General features: G+C 47.9%; 1 protein-coding gene across 2 annotated transcripts in view; it reads left to right on the forward strand.

The window, feature by feature from the left end:
* Positions 1-17616, forward strand: part of LOC142301898 (disintegrin and metalloproteinase domain-containing protein 28-like) — a 179805-nt gene that overhangs the window by 84417 nt on the left and 77772 nt on the right. For both annotated transcript variants that reach the window (XM_075342937.1, XM_075342939.1), the window contains exons 13-14: positions 1751-1928; positions 4082-4174. In XM_075342937.1, the coding sequence (XP_075199052.1) occupies positions 1751-1928; positions 4082-4174 (271 nt within the window). The remainder of the gene's footprint in view (positions 1-1750; positions 1929-4081; positions 4175-17616) is intronic.

Genomic DNA, 17616 nt, shown 5'->3' on the forward strand with positions numbered 1-17616 from the left:
GACCAGGGATGATCAGGAGTCAGGGCTACGCTGCTGGTTCAGACCTCTTCACCATCTGAAGTACCTCTGGCCTGAGGGCCAGTCTAGGCGCCAACATTCCAAGTTACCGTGTCACACCCCGTACTATGCCTGCTCCTCCCTGCACACCCACACCAAAAACTATGATATGAAACGATAAAGAAGAAGTTTTCTCCATGTGTTGGTGAGTGCTCCTCTTGTTTCTTATGTTTATGGACAAAAGAAGTAACTTAAATTCATCTTACATCTTATAGATGCTTCTTGGTCAAACAATAATGATTGTTTCTATTTTTTTATTTAGGATGCAAAAGATCTTCTTTTCTATATTTCTTGGAGGAATTCATTGACCTTTCTGTGTCTGTTTTTTATTTGATCAAAAAATGAAAATTTGTTACAAATAATATTTGCGCAAAATGTTCTACTGCCATGCAACAAGTTTACTATTGCGTACAGCTGAAAACTGGTATACGTTATTGGTGAAATCAACGCCAACTCATGGATGATATAGATTTTATTTTCTGACCCTCACCCACAGCAATTGCCAAATATATGGCAAATTTATTAAAGGGAACCTGTCAGGTGCAATATGCACCCAGAACCATGAGCAGTTCTGGGTGCATATTGCTAATCCCTGCCTAACTGTCCCTGTATCTAGTAGCATAGATAAAGAAATCTTCAGAAACGTATTTCTAAAGATACCATATGATATGCTAATGAGACCAGGGACTAGTCGCAAAGGCATTACTTCCCTTGGCTAGTTGGCCCCTTAGCATGTAAGCAGACCCACAGGGGCGGGCTAATACGCTTATGAATGTGCAGCGTCAGAGGATGGTCGCTCTCACCTTTCTACTGCCATCACATACGACTTATGGATTTCGGCTCAGTGGACATGATCCCGGACTTTCGGTCATGCGCACTATGAAGCCGGGTGTACACGTCCTGGCTTCAAACTCGTGTAGTACGCCTGACCGAAAGTCCGGGATCATGTGTACTGAGCCGAAATCCAGGACTCGCACATGATGGCAGCAGAGGTGAGCTCGAACATCCTCTGACGCCACGCATTAATTAGCATGTAGCACGCCAACATGGGTGTGCTTACATGCTAAGGGGACCAACTAGCCAAGGGAACTAACACCCTTGTGACTAGTCACTTGCCTCATTAGGATATCATATGGATCTTTAGAAATACTTTACTAAAAATCTCTTTATCTATGCTAGTACAGGCTGGGACTGCTAAACAGGGATTAGAAATATGTACCCAGAATGGCTCGTGGTTGTGGGTGCATATTGCACCTGACAGGTTCCCTTTATGAGCATTGGTCCTCTTAACAAACCTGGTGCACTTTTCTCCTTAGGGCTCAGAGCTCAAGGCTATGAAAGGACGACATTCTTGCTAAATTCCCAGTATCGCAGTATGGTAATATCATCTACAGTCACACAGGGATGTTATCTCTGGGAAATAATGGAAGCTATGGATACAAAACACAACATCACATGAAACTGCCATGGGTCCCTCATAGATGCTGATAAGTGTCAATGTTACGTGTGAACGCTTTAAATTTTATTATGGGGCCCCGATGTACTTTTTACACGTTTCTCTTCATTATAAACCTGTTATATGTGACGTCTTTGCAATCCCACCATGAAGATTTGCGTGCTCTACCATTGTGTGCCGATATTGTGCTGCCACTACGGGTCTCCCTTATAATCCAATGAGTTTTTGTCATCTCAGTTCTTCAGAATCGTACGCCTTCTCCAGCTGCAGCATCACCGATCTGAAGAAATTCATTTACACTTACTTACCAGACTGCTTGTTAAATGTGCCGAAGACCTCACAACTGCTGACTCCCCCGGTGTGTGGTAATAAATTCAAGGAAAATGGGGAGCAGTGTGACTGTGGTGACCCCAAGGTAATGACCACTCCAATATCACTTGCGTTGTATTATGTGGAAGTCTGTAGGCACCAAGCTTTATATTTTTTATCCTTGTAATTCCTGTCTTTTGGTGTTTTGGCCTAGGCCTTATTCATGTTCATAACCATGATTAAGGCCTAGGCTGAAACGTGACGGTTTGTTCCTTTCCACGAAGTTTTATTTCCCACGTCTGACCAACTGGCATTTTTAATGAAATAATAAATGTGAAGTTTAACGATATACATCTACTTTGGCCCAGTTCTTCGAGCCCTGGGCTTTCTTTACTCTCTACTGCCATTACCTTGCTTCTTTCTGATGCGGTGGCCCTCTGTCAACCTCTGAACAAGAAGATCAACTTTTTCTCAAAAGCGTTTTTCTCGGTAGTTTCATCTGAGTAATGAGATTGGGTGATGGAGGCTGCATATCTCTAGCAGGGACATGTAACTTTTAATAAAACAGTTTAAAATACCTTCCCGTACAAAAAAATCATTTTATAAAGTGATGATGAAGAGCTCAAAGTAAACCAGTGCTCAAATATAAAAAGATTGGTTCAGTCTCCCCATATGCTCTTGATGAAGAGGCCATTGACAAATGAGGAATTGGATCCTTGGCCGGGGTAGAGGACCCTATTAACCCTGTCATGCCCTGTGCTTGTCTCCTATCCTCACAAGGACTGTGCCTAGTGTGGTCTGTCCCATTAATTGACGTCCCTATCGTATTACGTCCAATGCGTTTTGTCCACCATTTATGGTGGGACTCCTCAGGAGAGATATTATTGAGTATTGAAGCCCCTAGTTTATGGATACTTAAATTCATAAGGGAATAAGGGGGTTAATCTTTTGATCAAAACCACCCAAAAAAAACTGTGCAGCAAACCATGTGGTGTTCTTGTAGCGCCCCTGAACCATCAGGGAGCTACAAGGTACTGCATTCCCCACTAGGATGCAGGGCCTACTCCCTAGGGACCCGGAAAACCAGTGCCGGTAACAACCAAAACACTCCAGATAATCCCTGTTTTCCCCAATTATCCCCCATAGAATGGTACCAGGCTAGGGTCAGACCAGTGGATTGCTGACTAGAGGTGGAGCCACTCCAGTCCACCAGACAACCAGGTGGGAGGGGCAAACAGTGGACAGACAGTGGAGAGAGAGAGTAGTGTGTGTCGGTGACAGTGAAAGTGAAGGGAAGGACTGTCAAGAGTGTAACAGTGACCTGAGGGCCCAGACGGTTAGTTGCCGGTGGAGTATGGTGGAGGACTCCCGGAACTACGCATCAACGAGGTATCAACGAGAATCCTAGGTCAGGAAAACACTCCAGGCAGACCTGATAAAATCTGCACAGTGAGGGGACCATCAAGGACCTACCTCACTGACCTTGAAGTTCGCGACACAGTAGCAACGGGAGAACTGGGTACAGGACCAGAGACTCCAACCCCACAGGGTTCACGCTACCGTCACACGGACTGCTGTAAAAGACAACCAGGAGGGGACCCCCAGCCGCTCCAAGCCACGGGGACCCACCAACCAAAGACAGGTGCAGGGGAAAGAAGCCACCAGGTTACTGCGGTTGAAACCAGCCGGCCTCGGGTGACCAGTTACCAGCTTACTGTGAGTAAATGAACCAGTTACACTGCAACCCCTTGTGTGACCTACCTTCCCTAGTTATACACCACCCGGGACTGAGTACCCCATAACCCTGGGCCACACATTCTCACATGACAGCCTAAGATCTGTCTGTTTAAAGCGCACCAATCATCAGGATTTGTGTATATAACCTAAAGCCAGTGCTATACTGGCACTATCAGGCTGATTCTCTACATACCTGTAGTGGTCAGCTCGGATGATTAGGTTTTGAAACCCAAGAAAGTAAAGTTTATAAATTCGGCAGCTTCTTGAGTGACAGCAGCTGAGGATCAGATAATATCTGGGGGAAATTGAAAAAAAAAGACAAATATACAAACACAGACAAATAAAACATGTTTTTTTTCTATTTATTTATTTGGCTAATAGCTGTAAAATCTATCTATATCTATCTATCTATCTATCTATCTATTTATCTATCTATCATCTTTGCCATCTCAAAATCCTAGAAATATCCCAAAAGCAGTTTACTGTAGTTTACAAAGAAATGTTATGTTGTGTCTTGACTAGGAATGCAAAAGTAACTGCTGTGATGCTGAGACCTGTACACTTAAGCCAGGATGTCAGTGTGATGATGTTGATCTGTGCTGTCAGAATGGTAAGGTGAGTGTATAAAGTCAAGAAAAAGAATGGTATAGTAATGCCTCTTGTTTCTGCACATGTATACAGTACATAAAAGCCTGGAAGCTCTTGATAGGGCTTCCAAGAACAGACTTTTCTCAAGCAAGTCTGCTTAGCAGGACCCAGGGAAACCCTGGCCTTCACTCTTTAGGGATCTGGTCTTAGTACAGGATCCTTTGGGTTATGTCCATAGAGTGACTGCTGACCGGTTGAGCTTTCTGGCAAAGGACTCAACAAGTCAGTTAAAAACCAGAGATGACAGATGGAGAAATCAGTCAGCAGTCAGGGACGAGGTCAGGAGATAGGTGAGCTCAGAACCAGGACAACGGAGTCAGAGGCAGAATTATCAGAGAAATACAGAGTTACATCATTCAAGACTCGATAGAAGGCAGTAAATAAGCAGAGTATCACAGAAAATTAAACCTGGTTTCATAGTTTCATAATTTCTTCGGCGCTCCATTGGGAGACCCAGACGATTGGGTGTATAGCTACTGCCTCCGGAGGCCACACAAAGTATTACACTAAAAAGTGTAAGGCCCCTCCCCTTCTGGCTATACACCCCCAGTGGGATCACTGGCTCACCAGTTTTCTGCTTTGTGCGAAGGAGGTCATACATCCACGCATAGCTCCACTGTTTTTAGTCAGCAGCAGCTGCTGACTATGTCGGATGGAAGAAAAGTGGGCCCATATGGGGCCCCCAGCATGCTCCCTTCTCACCCCACTTTTGTCGGGTGTTTGTTAAGGTTGAGGTACCCATTGCGGGTACGGAGGCTGGAGCCCACATGCTGTTTTCCTTCCCCATCCCCCCTCAGGGCTCTGGGCGAAGTGGGATCTTACAGGTCTCCAGGCACTGAGACCGGGCTCCATCCACAGACCCAGAGAACCTGCTGGATATGGAGCTGAGTATCGTCAGGGACAGGCCCTGCTACATTAAGGTACTCTGTGTCCCCGGGCAAGCGCGCACACACACACCAGCATTGCTGGGAGTGTTAGTGCGCCGGGGGTAACAGCGCGGTGCGCTCGTGCTATTATTCACTGCAGCTTAGCTGAGTGAATTTATGTATTGGGAACTGCCGCGCCGGCCGCTGCTGGGTGTTTTTTACATTGTGGCGCGGCTGGGACTTGTGGTGCGCCGGGGACTTCCGCGCTGGCCGTGCACATGGACGGCCGCGCTTATTACTCGAGTCCCCGGCTTTGCGGCCTAGTTTTCGTTTCGTTCCCGCCTCCAGCCCTGCCAGTCAGGGGAGAGGCGGGACGCTGTACAGACAGTCAGCGCCGAGGGCTGGAGTCTGCTTTGCATTCTCCAGCCCCCTTCACTGGACACAGTGGGACGCCAGTTTCCCGCTCTTGTCTGGGGCACGCCCACGGCCCGCCCCTCGTCACACGAGCTGGAGAAGGACGCCGGCAGCCATTCCTGCACGCAGTCCGAGCTGGGGAACGGAGACATGCTCTGGGCAACCAACACAGGGCTCGGGCGACCACACACCCGCGTTATAGGCGGGCGGTAAGCAGCACCTGAAGTGCTGACCCCACTAAATACCGAAGTGTCCATTTGTATTTTATGCTTGTATGCTATACACTGCACTGTAGGTCGCTATCTTTGGCTATATGCCCTCCTAGATGGCGAGATAACAGCAGCAAAAAAGCAAGGGTGCTAAGGCACAGGTTTTCTAGGCTGCTTGTATTGCATGTGCTGAAGTGTTCATTTGTACTTATGCTTGTATGCTATACATTGCACTGTACGGTCGCTACTCTTGGCTATATTCTCCTAGAGGGCTGGACAACAGCAGCAAAAAAGCATGGGTGCCAAGGCACAGGCTTTATAGGCTGCTTGTATTGCAGGTGCTGAAGTGTTCATTTGTACTTATGCTTGTATGCTATACATTGCACTGTACGGTCGCTACTCTGGGCTATATTCTCCTAGATGGCTGGACAACAGCAGCAAAAAAGCAAGGGTGCCAAGGCACAGGCTTTCTATGCTGCTTGTATTGCATGTGCTGAAGTGTTTATGCTTGTATGCTATACATTGCATAGATGGCTTCAATACAGCAGCAAAAAAGCAGCAAGGCTTCCTATGCTGTTTTTCCTGCATGTGATACTGTTCCACCGGCAGGTTCCACTGACTCCCATTGTGTGCAAGCTCCCCTGTAGCACTTGGTCAGCCAGGGTCTCTACTAGAGGTGGCCAAAGGAACCATCTGTGAACCCTGTCCAGGGACAGGGACGGAGTGGCAGTTTCGGCTGATAGATTGTCATGGGATAGAGACTTTGCAGTCCAGACAGGCCATGGGCAATCTTGATTAATCCTCCCTGGCCACCCTCATTTGGAACGTAATCAGTGCTCCGGGGGGGTCCCAGGCATTCCAGGGTGAAGGCTCTGACACGGACGGCAGTCCCAGACAGCCTAAGCTAGCTCGCTGGGTGCGGCACTCGGCTTCATCACTGGTCAAGGTCCCAGCAGGAGGACTCTCTGTATGATGAGGCAGACGTAGCTGATCAGGGCTTTGGTCCTGACACCGCTCTCAATCCGGATACACCGGATGGTGACGCCATAGTGAATGATCTTATAGCGTCCATCAATGGAATGTTGGATATTTCTCCCTCAGCTCCCCCATTGGAGGAGTCAGCTTCACAGCAGGAGAAATCCTTTTTCAGTACTCATGCGTATATTGCGTATTTTTCTGGCCACGCTGACTTCAGAGAAGCAGTTCAGAAACACCACGCTTACCAGATAAGCGTTTTCTCCAAACGTTTTAAGGATACACGTTATCCCTTTCCCCTGACGTGGTACAGCGCTAGACCCAGGGTCCAAAGGTGGATCCCCCAATCTCCAGGCTTGCGGCTAGATCCATAGTTGCAGTGGAGATGGGACTTCACTTAAAGATGCCATTGACAGACAGATGGACCTCTGGTTGAAATCTGTCTGTGAAGCTATCAGCGTGTCGGTTGCTCCGGCATTCGCAGCCGTATGGGCACTCTAACCTATTTCAGCTGGGCTTGCGCAGCTGGTCTTGAGCACATGTACATCTGTGCCGCAGGTGGTGTCCTTAACCTCGCAATGTCTGCATTGCGACTTACCCTAGTAATGCTGTCCTGGAGGGACAGTCGAGGTTGGTCCTTCCCAGGCTCGGGCAGGTCCCAATTGTCCTCGTCCAAAAGGGCTCAAAAGGCTTAGAGGGGCTCAGATTCCGGCAGGGCTCAATCACGCCCAAGGAAGGCAGCAGGAGGAACCGCTACCAAGGCGGTCTCCTCATGACTTTCAGCTCTCTCTCTCCGCATCCGCGGTTGGTGGCGGAATCTCCCGCTTGGCCACATTTAGCTGCCACAGGTCACAGACCGGTGGGTGAGAGACATTTTGTCTCACGTGTACAGGATAGAGCTCTGTTCTCGTCCTCCGACTCGATTCTTCAGAACTTCCCCCCCCTCCCCCCACCGAGCCGATGCTCTTCTGCAGGCAGAAGAAGTGGTAATCCCTGTTCCTCTTCAGGAACAAGACACGGTTTTTTCCTCCAATCTGATTGGGGTGCCAAAAAAGGGGTGGCTCTTTCCGTTCCGTTCTGGACCTAAAACTGCTCACCAAGCACGTGAAGGCCAGGCGGTTCCGGATGTAACCCTCCGCTCCGTCATTGCCTCAATGTCGCAAGGAGATTTCCTAGCATCAATAGACATCAGGATGCTTATCTCCACGTGCCGATTGCTCCAGAGCACCAGCGTTTGCTACGTTTTCGTTATTGAAGACGAGCATCTTCAGTGCGTAGCCCTGCCCTTCGGTCTGGCGACAGCCCTACGGGTTTTCACCAAGTTCAGGGCAGCAGTGGGAGCAGTCCTGCACTCTCAGGGTCACTCTGTGATCCTTACTGGGACGATCCACTTGTCAAGGCACCCTCTCAAGAGGCATGCCAACACAGCCTGAACGTGGCGCTGGAGACTCTCCAGAGTTTCGGGTGGATCATCAACTTTTCAAGGTTACATCGGGCACCGACCCAATCGCCGACAGATCTGGGCATGGAGTTTCACACTCCCTCAGCGATAGTGAAGCCTCCGCTGGACAAGCAGCGTTCACTACAGACGGGGGTGCAGTCTCTCCTTCAAGGCCAGTCACAACCCTTAAGACGCCTCATGCAGAGGCAGTCACTTTCGCGCAGTTTCATCTGCGTCCACTTCAATGGGACATGCTTTGCCAATGGGTTGGGGAGTCGACATCCCTAGACAGGAACGTTTCCCTTCTCAGACGGTCAAGGACTCTCTTCAGAGGAGTCCATCCTTCAGATCAATGTTCTGGAAATCTGGGCAGTGTATCTTGCCCTGCAAGCCTTCCAGCAGTGGCTGGAAGGAAAACAGATCCGAATTCAGTCGGACAATTCCACAGCGGTGGCAGACATCGCCCACCAAGGCGGAACACGCATCGCCAAGCCTACCAGGCAATCCGGCGGATTCTGATGTGGGTGGGGGACAGAGCATCCACCATATCCGCAGTTCACATCCCGGGCGTAGGAAATTGGGAAGCAGACTTCCTCAGTCGCCTGGGTATGGACGCAGGGGAATGGCCTCTGCATCCAGAATGGTGTCAGGAAATCTGTAGCCGCTGGGGGATGCCGGACGTCGACCTAATGGCGTCTCGGCACAACAACAAGGTCCCGATTTTCATGGCGCGGTCTCACGAGCAAAGTGCTCTGGCGGCAGGCGCCCTAGTTCAGGATTGGTCGCAGTTCCAGCTACCCTATGTGTTCTACCTCTGGCACTGTTGCCCAGAGTGCTACGCAAGCTCAGCTCCGCTTGCCGCCGCGCCATCCTCGTCGTCCCAGACTGGCCGAGGAGGTCGTGGTTCCCGGATCTGTGGCACCTCACGGTCGGCCAACCGTGGGCACTCTCAGACCGGCCAGACTTACTGTCCCAAGGGCCGTTTTTTCCACTGAATTCTACGGCCCTGATCCTGACTGTGTGGCCATCGAGTCCGAGATCCTAGCGTCTTCAGGATTATCTCAAGACGTCATTGCCACCATGAGACGGGCTAGGAAGCTGACGTCTGCCAAGATCTACCACAAGACGTGGAAGATATTCTTATCTTAGCGCTCTGCTCAGGGAGTGTCTCCCTGGACATTTGCATTGCCTACTTTTCCTTCCTTCCTGCAATCTGGTTTGGGAAAAGGTTTGTCGCTCGGCTCCCTTAACGGACGAGTCCCAGCGCTGTCTGTATTCTTTCAGAAGCGCATAGTACGACTTCCTCAGGTACGCACGTTCCTGCAGGGGGTTGGTCACATTGTCCCTCCGTACAAGAGGCCGTTAGACCCATGGGATCTGCACAGGGTACTAATTGCTCTCCAGGAGCCGCCCTTTGAGCCTCTGAGGGATGTTTTTTCACTTTCTCGACTGTCACAGAAAGTGGCCTTTTTGGTAACGGTCACGTCTCTTCAGAGAGTGTCCGAGCTAGCAGCGCGGTCATCCAAAGCTCCTTTCCTGGTGTTTCACCAAGACAAGGTAGTGCTGCGCCTGATTCCGGGGTTTCTCCCTAAGGTGGTATCCCCCTTTCATCTCAGTCAGGATATCTCCTTACCTTCCTTTTGTTACTCATCCAGTTCATCGATATGAATTGGATTTGCATTTGTTGGATCTGATGAGAGCGCTCAGAATCTACTTTTCCCGCACGGCGCCCCTGCGCCGCTCGGATGCACTCTTTATACTTGTCGCTGGTCAGCGCAAAGGGTCGCAGGCTTCCAAAGCCACCCTGGCTCGATGGATCAAGGACCCAATTCTTGAAGCCTACCGTTCTGCTGGGCTTCCGGTTCCATCAGGGCTGAAGGCCCATTCTACCAGAGCCGTGGGTGCGTCCTGGGCATTACGACACCAGGCTACGGCTCAACAGGTGTGCCAGGCAGCTACCTGGTCGAGTCTGCACACTTTCACCAAACATTATCAGGTGCATACCTATGCTTCGGCGGACGCCAGCCTAGGTAGAAGAGTCCTGCAGGCGGCAGTTGCCTCCCCGTAGGGGAGGGCTGTCTTTGCAGCTCTAACATGAGGTATTTCTTTACCCACCCAGGGACAGCTTTTGGACGTCCCAATCGTCTGGGTCTCCCAATGGAGCGCCGAAGAAGAAGGGAATTTTGTTACTTACCGTAAATTCCTTTTCTTCTAGCTCCTATTGGGAGACCCAGCACCCGCCCTGTTGTCCTTCGGGATTTTTGGTTGTTTTTCGGGTCCACATGTTGTTCATGTTGAATGGTTTTCAGTTCTCCGATGTTACTTCGGAGTGAATTTGTTTAAACCAGTTATTGGCTTTCCTCCTTCTTGCTTTTGCACTAAAACTGGTGAGCCAGTGATCCCACTGGGGGTGTATAGCCAGAAGGGGAGGGGCCTTACACTTTTTAGTGTAATACTTTGTGTGGCCTCCGGAGGCAGTAGCTATACACCCAATCGTCTGGGTCTCCCAATAGGAGCTAGAAGAAAAGGAATTTACGGTAAGTAACAAAATTCCCTTCTTTTCATATTTTTTAATGTTAAGAATTAACATTAGTCTATCAGGATCAACCCATACCACTTTAATCCAAAGAAAAGTAAATGCTCATTTAGCTGTGCTAATAGTTATATTATGTCCCATATTTTGGGGAAAATTCCTTCCCGACTCAACATATGCAAATCAGACTTTTCAAGAAACACACCCAAGCTCTCATTGAACTTTTTTTTTTAATGAATCAATCATGACAACATCATGTGCCAGAGAGTTCCATAGTCTCACTGCTCTTACAGTAAAGAATCGCCATCTGTGACGTAGAGGGATTGTTACAGGTCTAAGTGTAAAAATATTATTAAACGTTCTCTGTACTGTCCTTTCATATATTTTTACATTGTTATAAGATCATCCCTAAGCCTTTGTTTTTCGGAACTGTGTAATCCCAAGTTTGATAACCTTTGTTCGTACCAGTCAATAACTAGGTAATATATACATAACCAAGTTTTCCCAAGAACGCTATATATGTGTGTCCAAGACCACTGCCGCATACAGATTTTCAAAAACCCAAAATGAAATTGACTGAAGGTGTAAACTAGTAGAAAGATATTTTATCTGAATCACATCATTCAGAGATGTAAGTGATCTGCGTAGACCACAGGATAAATGTGATCCAAAATGGTAGCAATAAAAGCTTTAATAATCCACAAAAAAACTAACAAAAAAACAAGTCCCCACTCTTCTGTTAACAGAAATATAGGGTGTATGCACATTACTGATAGTACAAAGGCTCTGGAAAAGCGCCACGGCTTACCCTGAAATCCAGCAAAATCTGCACTCCAAAATGCAAATCTCCTCTTCCCTTCTGAGTCCCACATTATGCCTACTAAACCACAGTTAGTATCTACATGTTTATCAGTACTGTAATGAGGAGAGACCACTTAATTTATGGGGTCCGTGTCTTGAGAAGCACAAGCTGGGCACAATGTAGAGGCACTACAATGTATGGGTACAACAGTGGCATATTTGGAATTTTCACTTTGACACATTTCCTGCTTGTTTCTGGAAATCACCCATGGAGTCAAAATCGTCACTACACCAATAGATGAATTCCCAGAGGGGCGTCATTTTGAAAATGGGAACACTTGAGGGGGAATTCTGCTCTTCTGGCACTTAGGGCACTTGATATGGAATCCGCAAACTATTTTAGGAAAATCTGTGCTCCAAAAGTCAAATAGCGCCCCTTCTCTCCTGAGTCTTGCCATGTGGCTAAGCAGTACTATAGAGCCACAAATGGGATATTGCCACGTTCAACAGAAATTGGGTGACACATTTTGGGGCCATTTTAACTTTTTTTCCTTGTGAAGAAAACTTTTTAGTGGTAAAAAAAATAATTCACCACCCAATGGTATAAAATTCTGTGAATCACCTGTGGTGTCAATATATTCACTGCACCCCTAGATTAATTAATTGAGGGTGTAGTTTGTAAAATGGGTAAATGCAAATAGAAAATAGCTGGAGCAACTAAGAACCACCAGCAAAGATGGCATAAAATCAATAAGTTGGGTGTATGGGTGGATGGCAAACTCAACTTTACTAACCAGCGTCCGACAGCCCAAGGGTAATAAAATCATGTGATGCATTGGTGCTCATGACAATTCTCTTGAAACATTCTGTACAATTTTAGTCTCCAATGTTTTAGAAGGATTTAACTGAACTAGAGCGACTATGGTTATTAAAGGGAAGCTGTCATGTTGGATAATGCTAATAACCTGTAGATATTTATTTATTTTACTCACTTATATAGCACTATTATTTCCACAGCACTTTACAGATGTGATCATCACTGTCTCCATTCTACATTCCCTATCAGTATGTCTTTGGATTGTGGGAGAAATGCAGAGGAAACACGCATACACACACACGCACACCGCACACACACACACACACACACACACACACACACACACACACACACACGCGGAGAACATACAAACTTCTTGCAGATATTGTCCTTGATGGTATTTGAACCCAGAACCATAGTGCTAACCACTGAGCCACTGTGCCTTTAATCGGCAGTCTAATAGTGTTAAAAAAAAGTGCCTGCCCGCTGTACTAAGAGAAACTGAACTTTATTTCTGATGGGAGCTGCTAGCTGTCAGTCGTACACATGTGTCAGTACAGCACTATGAGCAGACATTGTAAGCACACCCCAGCATTTTTATTATCAGTACAAGGTCCGGATTAATAGCATTAACCAATGTCAAAGGTTCCCTTAAGAGGAATAAGTAGACTGTAGAGATGGGTAAACTTTCTGATGTTCAGGTCTGGCTGGACTTTAAAAAAAATCTGGATTGGGACCGTACTTGAACGCAAACATCTTCCTGGACCCCCAAACTCCATATAAGTGTATGGGGATCTGAACATTGTGCTGTAAAATAGTGGTAGAAAGGGCTAGGGGGGCTGCAAAGCAGGACTGTTATACTTACTGAGTCTCCCACGTAGCTGTCACACTGCTTCTTACAGTGCCTACAAGTAGTATTCAACCCCCTGCAGATTTAGCAGGTTTACACATTCGGAATTAACTTGGCATTGTGACATTTGGACTGTAGATCAGCCTGGAAGTGTGAAATGCACTGCAGCAAAAAAGAATGTTATTTCTTTTTTTAAATTGTGAAAAGTTTATTCAGAGGGTAATTTATTAATCAACCCCTCAAACCACAAGAATTCTGTTTGGTTCCCCTAAAGTATTAAGAAGTATTTCAGGCACAAAGAACAATGAGCTTCACATGTTTGGATTAATTATCTCTTTTTCCAGCCTTTTCTGACTAATTAAGACCCTCCCCAAACTTGTGAACAGCACTCATACTTGGTCAACATGGGAAAGACAAAGGAGCATTCCAAGGCCATCAGGGACAAGATCGTGGAGGGTCACAAGGCTGGCAAGGGGTACAAAACCCTTTCCAAGGAGTTGGGCCTACCTGTCTCCACTGTTGGGAGCATCATCCAGAAGTGGAAGGCTTATTGAACTACTGTTAGCCTTCCACGGCCTGGACAGCCTTTGAAAGTTTCCACCCGTGCCGAGGCCAGGCTTGTCCGAAGAGTCAATGCTAACCCAAGGACAACAAGGAAGGAGCTCCGGGAAGATCTCATGGCAGTGGGGACATTGGTTTCAGTCAATACCATAAGTAACGTACTCCACCGCAATGGTCTCCGTTCCAGACAAGCCCGTAAGGTACCTTTACTTTCAAAGCGTCATGTCAAGGCTCGTCTACAGTTTGCTCATGATCACATGGAGGACTCTGAGACAGACTGGTTCAAGGTTCTCTGGTCTGATGAGACCAAGATCGAGATCTTTGGTGCCAACCACACACGTGACGTTTGGAGACTGGATGGCACTGCATACGACCCCAAGAATACCATCCCTACAGTCAAGCATGGTGGTGGCAGCATCATGCTGTGGGGCTGTTTCTCAGCCAAGGGACCTGGCCATCTGGTCCGCATCCATGGGAAGATGGATAGCACGGCCTACCTGGAGATTTTGGCCAAGAACCTCTGCTCCTCCATCAAGGATCTTAAGATGGGTCGTCATTTCATCTTCCAACAAGACAACGACCCAAAGCACACAGCCAAGAAAACCAAGGCCTGGTTCAAGAGGGAAAAAATCAAGGTGTTGCAGTGGCCTAGTCAGTCTCCTGACCTTAACCCAATTGAAAACTTGTGGAAGGAGCTCAAGATTAAAGTCCACATGAGACACCCAAAGAACCTAGATAGCTTGGAGAAGATCTGCATGGAGGAGTGGGCCAAGATAACTCCAGAGACCTGTGCCGGCCTGATCAGGTCTTATAAAAGACGATTATTAGCTGTAATTGCAAACAAGGGTTATTCCACAAAATATTAAACCTAGGGGTTGAATAATAATTGACCCACACTTTTATGTTGAAAATGTATTAAAATTTAACTGAGCAACATAACTTGTTGGTTTGTAAGATTTATGCATCTGTTAATAAATCCTGCTCTTGTTTGAAGTTTGCAGGCTCTAACTTATTTGCATCTTATCAGACCTGCTAAATCTGCAGGGGGTTGAATACTACTTGTAGGCACTGTACATAGTTGCATAGTTATATAGTTACTAAGTAGAGATGAGCGAACCGGTCGCGGTTCGGCTCGAGGTCGGTTCGCCGAACGGACGTCCCGTTCGAGTTCGGCTCGTCGAACGTTCGACGAACCGAACTCGAACCGCATAGGAAACAATGGCAGGCAATCACAAACACATAAAAACACCTAGAAAACACCCTCAAAGGTGTCCAAAAGGTGACAAACAACTCACAACACAACACAAACACCTGGGAAAGTGACAAGGACATATACTCATGCGAAAACAAAAGAGCTGGACAAGGAAAAAGAGGAGGACACACAGATATAGGCATGGCACACCCTTCTAAAATCATGTAAAACACCGCAAGGTGACTCCAAGCGGAGTCTCCCTTTTTTTCCAAAAATTGGGCCCCACACACACCCACCCATTCAGTGGCAGCACTTGTGCCCTAGTTGTACACTTCACAGCTAGATTTGCATCAAGCACATTAAAAAATACGCTATTCTTAACCGTCCCCAGGATGACACCGGGGTTGGTAGCAAAGTCTTTCCTGATCCCAGCTCTGTTCATCTTGGATCATTTTTAAAAAACACAGCAAGCAAGGGTTACTCCAAGCGGAGTCTCCCTTTTTTTCCAAAAATTGGGCCCCACACAGACACCTTATCAGTGGCAGCACTTGTGCCCTAGTTGCAAACAGGATGTTTTGATTTGCATCAAGCACATTCAAAAATACGCTATTCTTAACCGTCCCCAGGATGACACCGGGGTAGGTAGCAAAGTCTTTCCTGATCCCAGTGTAATGGGATCAACAATTCAGACTGCATCATTAATGTAGAAATGGATTTGAATATTGCTTCAGCCCTTGCCCACAAGGGGGCAGTGTCAGACTGTGCAATCACAAACACAGAGGTGGGAAATCCCCTACAGGAGCTGGTGTGTTCTAACCAGGAAGAGAAAGTGCGGGAAGATTATTCAGCCCTGGAGCTCAGCCAGGAGAGAGCTGCGTGTGGTCTCTCTGAACACAGGGCTCTTTTGCCACCGGATTCTTGGAGGAATCACCCTGTGGAAGTGGTTCCTGCCATCCCCGGGCTGCAGGACTTTGTTTTCGCCGAGGATCTCCCCGGACTGCAGAGCATCGCGCCCGGAGTGCAAATCCAGGGGCTGTGACAACTTGACTGCAGAGCATCGCACCCTGAGTGCAAGTACAGCGGCCGTGACCTCCCTTCTTCTGCTCGGTGTGCCCCGGGACTAAAAGACTGACTATAATCCATTACCAGCGGGAGAAGATCAAAGGAAAAGACGGAGGAGCTGCATCCCTTCAGCGCTGCACCGGGACCCATCATCGTGAGACTCCAGGCCTGCGACGTGGGAGCGGAATCTTCTTCTGGGATAGACTGGTACGTGATTGTAGGGAAAGTTAGGGAAAGTTGCTGCCATTTCTTTGTTGTTTTTCTCCTTTCATTTTTTTTTCTCTTGCTGCGTACCCGGAAGGAGTGAAGATCCGGGGACTCCACTATACACATGTGCGCAGATAGTTCGGTTCATTGTATTATAAATATGTTTCCTAGTAAAGAAATGTTACTACCGGTAAAATCTGAGTATGGGGATTTTGTTGGAATAGAGCATACACACACACCCGCGGCCCTACCACCGGTCGCTTCATGTGGCGTAGTCGGCAGGATGTGTGACCAACAAAATCACCCCCCGGTAGTAACTTATAACCGGACAGCTCCCCCGCCGTCTATTGTCAATCAGGTGAGAAAGTTTGACGGACGGAACTATCCTGTAACTGAATGGACTGAACAACTTAAGATAGTGGGGGAAATGTATAACACTGATCCTAAGACCTTAGCAGAAATGGCCATGCTAACATTAGAGGGGGAAGCGTGGACGACAGTCAGGCTGGAGACGGTTAGAGGCCAGCGTACGTTGGATGACTTGGTGCGGGTGCTGGAGAACACCTATGGGCCGACCACATATGCGGGAACATTGCGCTCCGGCGTACTCAGCTCGAGTCGGAGGACATTCCTCAATATGCCAATGCCCTTCAAGTCCTGCTAGAACAAGCCTGTAGAAAAGAAGAACAGATAGCTAGTACGGGTGCCCGTGACCTGGTGTTGAGAGATCAGTTCGTGACCGGATTGAGAGACCCGTACCTTAACCGATCATTGCAAGATCTACTCCGGATAAATCCGGCCTTTACGTTCGCTGAGGTCAAACAAGAAGCTATAGAACGGTCAAGGGGACCTGTCGTGGAGACACAGACTTATACCGCGGCTTGCAGGTCCATATCTGGTATCGGGACTCCGAACAGCAACACGGAAGAACTGAAGCAGATGGTGGCAGCGTTGCAGAAACAGGTGTTACAGCTCACCCTAGACCAACAGGCGGGCCGGCAAGCGAGACAACAACCCAGCCGGCCGATTGGAAGATGCTGGACATGCGGCGATCCCCGCCATAGAGCCAACCGTTGCCCCCAGAACTTTCAAGTTCATCCACAGTCCGATCTACCAGAACCAGCAAGTCATGTCTCACAACAGCGGCCGCCTTTAAACTAGACGCCCCTGCCAAAGAGGCTCACTCGGCAGGGGACGCCAAAGAGAGGGGTGTAGGAAAACAGAGCCAGCCACGGAACAAACTTGCATCAAATAGCCCCACCCTGGAAGTATTACTGGAAGGGATCGCCGTACAAGGGTTAATGGATACTGGGTCTCAGGTATCCACCATCTCCGAGCAGTTCTACGAAGAATGTCTAAAGCCGCGGGTTGCCTATGACCCTGATACCGCCATCAAGATCAAAGCAGCCAATAATCTACCCATTCCGGTGACGGGAGTTGCCTGGATGAACACCGAAATCTGTGGCCAAGATCTCGGGAAG

The sequence above is a fragment of the Anomaloglossus baeobatrachus genome, chromosome 4, assembly GCF_048569485.1.
Source record: "Anomaloglossus baeobatrachus isolate aAnoBae1 chromosome 4, aAnoBae1.hap1, whole genome shotgun sequence".
Taxonomy (NCBI): domain Eukaryota; kingdom Metazoa; phylum Chordata; class Amphibia; order Anura; family Aromobatidae; genus Anomaloglossus; species Anomaloglossus baeobatrachus.